Genomic DNA, 11,501 nt, shown 5'->3' on the forward strand with positions numbered 1-11,501 from the left:
GTCATTGCTAATGTTGAAGGAGCCACTTCAGATGACAAGGAAATGAAGGGAGAATGTCTTTACATTTTGCTAATGGCCATTCGGTTTTATTTTCTGCTCCCACTCGACCTAAACAAAAAGAAACAGTCTGAATTATTTTTTCATGTGTTATTCCCCGTGTGAACAATGTGGGGTGTCTATATCAGATGTGTTGGAGATGATTAAAAAAATTTAACAGTATTAAACACATGCAGGTCACAGTGAGCTAGAAGCTGAGACTGTGAGAGAATGTGTGAAATATTTAGCACACAGAGGCTGATATGAAAAAAGCCAGCTTGTCTGTGTTATATCCAATGTCGCAAATTGGCTAATTTGGCTCTTTTTATCTGTCTCCCTCCTGCGCGCTCTGTTCCTGTGTGTCTGTGTGTTTCTGTGTGCGTGTGTGTTTGTGCATGTGTGTTCGTGTGGGCATATTTTTAGAGTTTGGCCATCAGAATTAAAAAAAACTGTGTTTTAAGGTGTTTTAGCACCATGGATGCTCACCACGAGGTCTGTATTAGAAATAGCTGTTTGGCAGAAAAACTTGTCATTGCTTCAGTATAAAAGAAAAGGGAATGAGGCCTTTATGCGCCTTTCATCCAACATTAGTCCTGTATTTTCCTATATCATCATTCTAATGTAGACGATGTAATGTGTTTCAGAGCATCCATATGTCTCAGAGCAGTTTTTTTTGCTTGTGCAGGTAGAGACACAGGATGAGGACAAAGGTGTCTGGTTTTGTTGACCTTTTGGCTGCTGGACAGTGAGGACAGTGTGCACCATACTCCCCTGTTTCTGGAGAGGAAGAGCTGCGGTCAGTCCTTCCTTTTTCCTGTACAGATGGCAGCATCAGCTGACAGGAGATATGAGGTCTCTGGTGTAGAAATGTCTATCTTTGACGCCCTTATGATGCTCCCTGTTAGCAGAAGTCAGAAGGGACTGTGTGGGAGGCTTGCTTCTTAGAAAGCTGTGTGTTCATGGGTGTGTATACATTTTTGTTTGTTTATATGTCTTGATTTGAATTTAGAGAAATGGAGAACAAACCGGAACCCAGCGCTGCCCCTATATCAATTGTGCTCGTGGACACCTAATACATTTTGCATATTTTTTACATCTCCATTGGAGTATACACAAAACCTTTTCATACATTAGAGGTGATCCTACGATAACTTGGATTTGTGCTGCAGAGTCCCACATGGAAAATGACATTTGATTACTGTGCCCCCCCAACACACACACAGCAAAACTTTTCTCCTCTTTCACATCACCAGTTAAATTTTGTTTTTGGTTACACTTTTAGCTTTACCTTGATCTGGTTAAGCATCTCCACCACAGATAAAAGAAGAAATGTGAAGTTGTAACGGTAGTGCAAATTGTACTTAAAATTATAAATGTGTGTGAGGAGAAATAAGATTGCAATAGGTTTCTCCTGCAGTGTTCAATGTGCAAAAATGAGCAAATTCATAATGCAGTTTTGAAGTGAGCGAGCATTGCTGCCAGCATTATTTAATAGCTTTTGCACCACGTATTAGTCTTCACCAGAAAACATGTGACTTTGAGACAGATTGCATCTGATATAACGTAGCTGCTGTGCTGTTGCACTTCTACTGTATGCTATTTATAACATTATCTTTCTTCCTCTCTTTTAATTCAGTGGCCTCTGAATTTGTGATGTAATAAATGTCACGCTAAATGTTAAAACCAACATGGTGTGACTTACTTCAGGTCAAATTCCCATCAAACTGCGTTTCTGGCATTACAATCTCCTGAGGTCAACGCTCATTCAGTACGGTGGCGTGTACTTTATGTATAATATTTCCATGCTTTGTATCCATAAGGACTGTCATTGTGTCTGATGGCACCAGAGTAATCACCTGCTGATAAATAAATCAGTGAAATAAAGAGTTTCCTAAATTATGTTTTAATGAAAGTGTCCACAAGATCTTTTGTGGTAGCAAAGAAGCATTGATGCATCTGAAACAGACATTTAATCTTAAACAGTTGCACTGAAATCAAGTGGAGTATGTCACACTTTATTTGCGGTAGCTTTATATCTAAAGCGAAAACAACAACAACAACAACAACAACAGCTCATAGATGGCAAATAACAATGCAGCATTCAGAGTAATGATAAAAGCAGTGATACTGTGTGTGATATAACGAAATCAAAAACAAAAAAATATCATACCCAAGAGTACTGTCTTTATCTATCAAGCCCCCACACTTAAGACAAGAGAATTACAAACGGGGGCCTGAGGCTAGAAACCATTTGTCTCTCTAGCTAATCCAACACACAGCAGCTCTGTACAGATCAAAAGACACCATCTCCCAGCATTTCTGCCACCCCCTTTAATAACAAAACAGCCTTTGTAAAAACCGTACAGGTTAAGATTCCAACACAGTCATATAGATAACCCAGCTGGTGACATATCAATAAAGTCATTTTGTTTTTCCTCCTTATTAACCATTGAGACCCACTGTATGTTTGACTTTAGAGAAACCTCCTCCAACAAAGCAGAGCAGGAAATGGCAGAGAAGTTCACCCTGGCTACTCCCTGATTCCCCCTGTAGCACAGACTGACAAAAAACACAAGACACTGAAACTAGATAAGACTAAAACTGCAAGTCTTATATGTTAATGGATGCGAAAATTAGTGCCACTGATGATTTCCCTCAGTGTTGGTGGAACTGAGCTGGAGTGTTTCTGCCCGTTCATCGGCAGAACACGTACTCGGTATAGCTGGTCCACAGTTTGTCCTCCCCCGGGTCACTGCTGCCGTATGAGCAGGTCCCAGTGGAGTTGCATGCCACCATGTGGAAACCGGCCTCTGCCAGCCGGTCAAACGCCTGCTCCAAAAAGTTATACTTGAGGTAGTATCTGGACGTGTATTTGTCAGGGGGTCGGTCCGGGTCGCGGCTCTCATTCAGGGTTTCCCCAAAAACCTCCTTAGCCAGGGAGATCTTGCTGCACACCGTTATTCTGGCCACCCTGCGGAACTTGGCGTCCGCCTGGATGTCTCTCCCGATGGTGTAGCTGCCTCGGTAGCCGATGGTGATGAAACCGGCGTCAGCCCCAGGAGAGCGCGGGGTTCTGTCCGATGAGGAGGTGACAGGGCTGGCGAGCTCAGCCTCCTCTGGGTCCCCGCTGTCCTCCGTGTACGAGTTGTCTTTGCTGACCGCCGCCAGCCGCCTCGACAGCTCCGGGAGCTGGAAGAAGTCCGCTTCTTTCTGCAGCCTCCTCCTCTCCTTGAAAAACTCGGGCAGAAAAAGCTCCGAGTCTCGTAAGTAATCCAAAATGTACCGGAAGAGAAAGCCGTCCCTGTCGAAGAAGAAGCGGCCTTTGCTGTCCTTTGGCAGCTCGCCCGGGGAGCTCTGAGTGAACTTGGCCCACAGGAGAGAGTTGGGGACCGAGGTGAGAGTTTCAACTCGGGTCACATACACCTGACCCCCCACGTTGAGCTCCACTATCTCTGGGAAAGTTGAGCTCTGGCTCTCGGTTTGTGCCATCTCAGTGTCCCTGAAGGCGCCTGAGGTGGACGGAGAGTTGGAGAGTATCTTCACTCTTCACAAATGTTTATATTGTGTTGGCTCAGTGGGAGGAGGAGGAAAAGGACGTTAACTGTTCAGAGGAAAGCTGTAAAAAAGCACCATGCTGCCTTCAAGGGCTGCTTGTAAGTCTCAACGTCCGTGCTTTAAAACTTGGAAACTTCGATCTGCCGTCCTAAGGAGAAGTTTGAGACTTTGGAAGTATGTTTAGAGCTTTCAGGTGAAACCATTGGGGCATATATTTAAATTTTATTAAACGAAGCTGCAATCAACAGCTGGGCTGAGATTGGGGAGCTAAGTAGTGAGAACATGTTTGTTTTTGTCATTTTTAACGCGTGGCGTCACTTTCTGCGGCTCTGTCACGCCCTGACGATAAAGGTGCGCCCGTCTCAGACGCGCAGAGTCGCCAACCTGCTGCTCAGCAGAGAAAGTGTTCCGTGTCCAGCCGCGACAATGTTGGACGCTTTGAGCTTAGACATTGTCCAATTTTTAAATTTCATTGTCTATAGTCGATTTTGTGCACAAATAAGATGTTCACTGGGAGGAACCATAGTGCGGAAGTATTTCCCCCACTGTATAACCGAAAGTTTTTCTTTCATTAATTTTCCCCGAGAGAGAGAAACCGGATTCTGTCTAATAACGTAACCCTGTAGCGGGTTTATGAGATGACCATAACTTTTAATCATTTCAACATTGTTGCTGAGAAACAAAGGGCAAACTATCACTGTATCAGCTCTGAACTTGGACCTAGGATCCCGGCTTAAGGTCCACTTTCTCCCTTCCTCTGGATCTTTTCAACGTTTCACAGCCAGAGCTTGATCGGTTGCCACGGAAACACGAGGACTGTTCAGGAACCTGAGCACTTTCATGACTTCTCATCCATGTTTAGATGCTAAACGTGACATTTCAAACTGGGGACAGCACTTAACAAACAATCTCACCTCAAGCATTGTTAAGTAGAATGAAGCTACTGGTGTTTTCATGACAACATGGTATCCCTGTGACCCTTAACAGGATAGGATAATGCAGGGATGCATGGAAAAGCAGTCAAAATGATGCAAACTAGCAGAACCACTAAGCCGCCCAGCATCTCACACAGATGCTGAAAATCTCCACTGGATCTGCAAGGGTCAAAGGTCTGCTGTGTAAGGCACCACAGCAGTGTTGATGAAGGAAGAGACTAGTGCTGCTGCTATTTATTATACTTTAGTCTACTATTTAATATTTAATAACCTTAAAGTGCAGCTTTACACAGTATGTACAGTGTGTTGAGAACACAGGGCTAAAATATGCCAGGATTTCAGACAGTTCAGACTTAGCAATGTTATAACTACTACAATACAGAAAAGTGTTTATGTTTTGATTAAGTTACTTGTACAAGAGACATGGTGTGTCCTTAAGGGCAAAGAGGCTACACATAGGGTCCAGATTATTGAGCTACACCACCACACCACTTCTATTATATGGTACTTTATATATTTCCTCATCACATTTCAACAGTAGTGGAAGAAATATCCGTCCATCCATTATCTGTAACCACTTATCCTGTTGGATGACCACGGTTGGGGCTGGAGCTCAGACGCAGGGTACAACCTGGACAGGTCGTCAGTCTGTCTCAGGCCCAGCACACATTGACAGACAGCCATTCACACTCACATTCACACCTACAGGCACTTTGGAGTCACAAATTAACCTAACATGCATGTTTATGGACCGTGGGAGGAAATCAGAGTATCTGGAGGAAACCAATGTAAGCAGAGAACACCTGGGACAAACATGCATATTTAAACCCTGAACATGACAGAGAGGCCTTAGATTCTGTGCCCTTCTAGCTGTGAGGCATCAGCGCTAACCCCTCTACGTTTTATTTATGTCAAAATAGAATGATTAATTAAATACAATTGTTTCACTTTAAAACTTCTGCTCCATTCTAAGAATCAATAAAGACTTATCTTAATGTTATATTGTATTATTCATACAAATACATACTCTAAAGTAGCAGTTATCAAACAGTTGTAGTTTAATAAAACATTTGCCTCTATACACAATACTTCATTTGTAGATGTAAAATACTCAAGTCAAGCACAAGCACCTCAAATATATTTTTACAATTTTTACTCCATTACTTTGTTGTAGCAATGCCAACTTTGGACAATACATATTTTTGTTGTTATTATAGGACATTTTTTATGTTATGTATTATGAGCATAATAAATTGGCCAAAATTAGTCTTGCTTATTTTAGGATTGACCAAGTTCACGGGGGCAAGGACTTTGCCCTGGAAAATGTTTTCTTCTGGCCCCCACAGGAATAAAACCCATCTTCCCAAGTTTTAGTTGAGAATCTTAGTACTGCTTGTGAGACAAAGCTTCGCTGTGTGTAGCTATGTTTTTATATAATAATAGCTGTTCAAAAACATCACATTGGCTGCAGAAGTCAATTACCTTGTTTCAAAGATGAAATGCAAGAACTGTAAGTCCACTGTTAAACCCATTTTCCCGCACACTTGAGAGGTTGAGAGTGTCCTAATCTGAAAATAGAATAACAGGCAAAGTTCATCACACACTGTGCCAAAAATGTCTACTTTAAAGGTAAGATAAAGTTGGTTTGATTGATTTGCGGTGTCTCCAAAATGCCTTGAGAGGGACACAGTATTCCTCAAACCCACATGCTGTACGTCTTCACTCAGGATCGATTTCAGCACAACACCAAAGAGCTCTCTGATCTAGTCTCCAAGTGCAGTGTCAGCTGTATTCATATTTCAGTCCATGCTCCACCATTTCTGCCGTGGATGACCATTGATATCATCGCTCATGGTCCCAGCAGATGATGTAACTAGTCTGTTATCTCTGATGGTGAATTTAGCCAGAGCGCCATAGGAGAGACCGCTGATTAGGATCTATCTGTATCGTGGAAAACAACTCTTGTCATAATATCACTCAGAAACAAACAAGGTTTGAAAGGCCAGAAACAGTTAGAGAGACAGCTGCAGCCTGCACAAATGGATCGTAATGACACAGTAAGTAATCAAGGCCAATCAGAATAGTGCTGTGGGAGAAATGATGTTGATACACTTGTATGATAAATATGATTATGCATACACAAATAAAGATTTTGGAGAAGCAAAAGGCTTTTAAACCATCACAACATTTAGTCCGAAGCCACAAAATATAAATACGTTTCAATACAAATGAACTGAAACCAAGCAGAAAACAGACTTGAATTAAATAAGTTAATAACCTATGTTATTAAATATATATATATAAGAGTATATATATATATATATAATAATAATATATAAGAATATATATATATATATATATATATATATATATATATATATATATATATATATATATATATATATATATATATATATATATATATATATATATATATATATATATATATATATATATATATATATATATATATATATATATATATATATATATATATATATATATATATATATATATATATGCTGCAACCCTCCCATTTTATCTGGTCCAGGACCGGCACTAAGGTGGCCATTGGTGCGTGGGTGGGGCCACACCTGGTAGGGTAGGTTTCGAACCCATGGCCTTCTGCATCCCAATCCCAATGCTCTACCACTGATCCACCAGGCTGTATAAAATATTCCTAACCATAATGAAAAGAAAATTCAATTCACTGCTGCTTGTGGGATTGTTTTTGTCTGTCATTCAGTCGTTTGTACAGCACATCACCAGCTCACTCTTTGTAAACATGATACTTTCATGAGTTGCTTTCCTGACATTTGAGCTTGTTGCTTTAGACCTCAAATATATCACCCAGCCTTCTCTGTGACATTCAAATGTTGCATTAGACTGACATCTAGTGTCTGTAAATAAAGGGTGTTTCTCTTATGTTACTTACATGGAGATATTTACTGTAGTACTAATCCACATGCTTTCATGAGCCACCTTCAATAAAACTTTGTCATTTCCGAGTTAGAAAAACAAACTGTGCAAATAAGTAATTCAGAAATTTCTGCAGAACACAAACAAAATGCTTTATGCGCCTTTGTGCTTTGGCTCAGTTCCTCTGCTTTACGAGTATGTTTGTTTATTGAGTATGATACACACCAATTAACAGATGTGTCACAAACACTGTTCAGTAGTTTTGTTAAAATTAAAAAAATGGTAGATTTTCTCTGTTTCTCTCTGCACATGCAACCTCAATTTTCATCACCTGTTAAGTCTCAACCTCATGTCTGTGTCTTCACCTTTAAAGGTTAAAATTTTTGTCGCAGTCTGGCAGGAGATAATTGGATAAAGAAGATGTAAAGTTCTTTCAGCCATTTCCTGAACAATTTGGAGGTTACTGTAAAAAAGAAATATGTCTGCTTGCTTACCAACATAGAAAGTTCCACCTGTCATTATTTCTAACAGTCCCCTTATGACGTGTATGTTTTTAACATTTAAAGAATAATTTCACAGCAGTAATATCATTTATTTTACATAAAACATGATTTGTATTCATATCCCCAGCAGGATATTTAAATATTTCCTCTTTATCTCATAGCACCCACAACTCACTGACTGAGACTGACCAAAAGATGAAGGTTCACAGGTTCACTGGAGGTAAGTTTAGTTACAGAAGCAACAGAAAATTCTGGTTACATGTCTATGTAGAAGTAACTTTTCTTGCATAACTCAAATTCAAAGGTGCAAACATTTTTTCCAGTCCACATGGCCCCACCTAGTGTTAAGAAATAGAATGATTAAAAGACTTATTTTCATGCACCTTCAGACATCCAGGGAAAAACAAGGGACATGTTACCTCTGGTTTATTTATGTAGAAGGGCTTTTGCATTGTTGGATCTTGTTATTTCTTTCAGATTTGTACAATTATTTTTCTGTGTGTTTGTGTGTGCTTGCTGAGTGATCATGTGACCTCCTGGTTGTGACATAAAGCAGCCTTCTGATGTGACACCCAGCCAAACACTGTCACTCTGTAGCGTACTGGAGTGTGACCTCTTCAGCACTATGTCTGCACGCTTTGAGCCGCCTGGCTCATCATCCGTGTGTTGTCTCCCTTCTCTCTTGCTCCCACTCAGCTCCTCTGACACACAGACACAGAGGAGAGAGGCATAAACCCTCTCTTTGCTGTCAACAAGAAAGCTTTCCTTTTGCTGCAAAACACACTTGCACATATACATATATAACGGTTAACACTTTAAAACACTCCACTCAGAAACACTACTAGTTACTGAGGAGGGACCTGATCGCTCATGAATTGATTCTGAATTTAGATACAGTAGATAGTGATGAGTTGGATTAGACTCATTGTCATAACTCAGCTTCCTGATAACCTCACCTAGATGACAAATATTTTCAGATCATTAATGAACATTTTATTGCCCAGTCTGTTTATATTAACTCAAATTATGGAAGTTATTCAATAACTATTTGTGAAATACTCATGAACTATCAGGTAGCTTCTTATTTGATCGTCAGTATTTGCTGTACCATAGTTTTGTGTACACTATTGTAAAGTGTTACCTAACAATTTACGTTATACACTTTTAGTTTCTTCTTTCTCTACTTTACTTGCTTCCCTTATGCTGAACATGGCTGAGTGCTCTACAGAGTCTAAACGCTGTGTGAATGTTTCTAATTTCAGCCAGGAGAGTGAAAATATTTCACCCATTCATGACAACTACAGTGTTTGCATTTGAGTTTGGCAGTTTGCCTCTGCTCTTGTGCTGCCCTGGAACAAATCAGTGGAAGCTTGATGCAGAGTGTGCCACATTTAATGAACGCACATTAAAAGAAACATTCCCACTCATCCATCCATCCATAATCTTAACCTTTTATCCTGTTTAGGGTTGTGAGGGGCTGGAGCCTATCACAGCTGTCACTGGGCAAGAGGCAGGGTACAACCTGGACAAGTCTCCAGTCTAATTCAGGGCCAACACAGACAGACCACTATTCATACTCATGGGCAATTTGGTCACCAGTTAACCTAAAATGCATGTCTTCGGACTGTGGGAGGAAACTCACACAATCACGAGGAGAACATACAAATTCCACACAGAAAGGCCCCAGCACGTTTGGGTTTTGAACCAGAAATCTTGAAGCTGCTAGGCAGCAGTGCTAATCAATCAACCACTGTGCTCAGTAAATGCTAATACAGGAGGAGGAGTATAATGTGAGAGATGACAGTTTGAGATTGGAGGACACGGGACTACAATTGACTGCCTGAGTTACAGCTTGGCTCCATACTTGTATTTGCATTATTGCAGTAACCCTACACTCAATTATGATACAGTTAACCACATAGAAGTTAACCACACCTGGGAATACTTACATCACTTTTAAAAGTCGAGAAGGTTATTTTTATACTCTTATAATCTGCTATAAATGATTTTTTGCTCACTTGGGGACTTTGCGGAAACAACCTGTAAATACATGTAAGCAAACAGCTGTTTCCAGACACGAGTAACATTAAGTATTTGCTTAGAGTAAAATCAGTTGTGTTGTTGGTAAGGTGCATGCTCTTCTTACTCAGCTGTGAAAAACAATTATTTGGAGGCACATGTTTTAGATGAGTGTGTCTCCTTCTGGATGTTTACATGTGCATTATTTTATAGCTAGTTGTGGGCCTCTCTGTTCCTGTTGTGTCTCTACATTTGTGCAACATCATATTGTGTTTGTAGCTCTAGGTGGCCTCATGTTGTAGGATGGAATATGTGTGTGTGTGTGTTCTCATCACGTTCTCTCAGGGTTACGTCTGCACCCTTGTGCTCCTCAATTAGCTCTAATGGATTCTTTGGCTTAGACTCAGCCAGGGCACTGATTGTGACACTAAAGACGCTCACACACATACACGTGCGCTCACACACACATACACGCGCGCTCACACACACACACACACACAGAAGACAGGGTGGGGCGAGAGGCAGATGTGTGTCATGATGAGCTAAGAGGTATGATGACCCTCCCAACATTTTCTTCCTGTCTTTGTCCTTTGTTTTTTCTCTTGTGCGTCACTATTGTTATCCATCAGTGCTGTGGTTCCTATTTAATTATCAGTAACTCTGTAGAAAACAATAATTATATCTAGAATCACTTTTTGTAAAATGAAACTAAACCCTTCTTATGTTAAATGACCATAAAATTTAATGATCTGACATTTTAAAAGTATTTTCCCCCCCCACACACACCATCTTCACCAGTCTCTTGTAAATAGTTCACATGGGTCCTGGCCTCACTCCTACTTTGTCTCCATTCAGTGAACAGGTCCCTTGTGGCTAATGTGTGCTTTTGTATTTGTGTGTGTGTGTGTGTTTTTTTCTCTCTGTGTGTCATTTTTCTCTCCACTTACTTTGTATTGGATAAAAAAGCTCTTCATCCATCCTTCCTTCTTATCTTTAGAATAGAGTTGAGGCTGAGGTGAGCATAATCCAAGAGCAGAGCATCACTCATATGAATAAAGATTATAATATATTCAAATATACTGCTGTTGTTTTTCAGTACAGTTCTAGAGTAAATCTAAATGTGATACAGTTATTAGCAAATATGCAGCAATGCTACGAAGTTTATTGGGTGTATATGGTGAAACTGAATTGCGTGTAAATGTAAAAACAGCTTTTGCATTAAAGGTTTTGAACATTTAATAAAACACTTGAGCCAAATCAACTGTGAATTCTGTAACAAAAATCTATTGTGCATATTTGGAGAAATGTCATCAAATAAATGAATGTATTTTAACCAAAACCAACAACTATAACAACAATCTCTGCACCACTGAGTCTTCATATACAGTACAAAGAGGTCCAGTGGAGCTATTTAGTTTTCACTGATCCATTTGAGCTGACATCTCTTCACCACCTATAAAATCTAGTTTCAGAGGGTCTCAGTATTTGTCCCACAGCTGATTCATGACTCCAACCCATTAAGAATCAGTGGGTT

At 40.2% G+C, this 11,501-nt stretch overlaps 1 protein-coding gene across 1 annotated transcript; it reads right to left on the reverse strand.

Moving 5' to 3' along the window:
* Nucleotides 1–2,035: 2,035 nt before the first annotated feature.
* On the reverse strand, nucleotides 2,036–3,629 carry LOC137122949 (BTB/POZ domain-containing protein KCTD12-like). Its single transcript, XM_067496221.1, has one exon. It carries the CDS (start codon nucleotides 3,523–3,525, stop codon nucleotides 2,731–2,733), a length of 795 nt encoding a protein of 264 aa, XP_067352322.1. The 5' UTR covers nucleotides 3,526–3,629; the 3' UTR covers nucleotides 2,036–2,730.
* Nucleotides 3,630–11,501: the final 7,872 nt, after the last annotated feature.

This window comes from Channa argus, chromosome 2 (assembly GCF_033026475.1).
Source record: "Channa argus isolate prfri chromosome 2, Channa argus male v1.0, whole genome shotgun sequence".
Taxonomy (NCBI): Eukaryota; Metazoa; Chordata; class Actinopteri; order Anabantiformes; family Channidae; genus Channa; species Channa argus.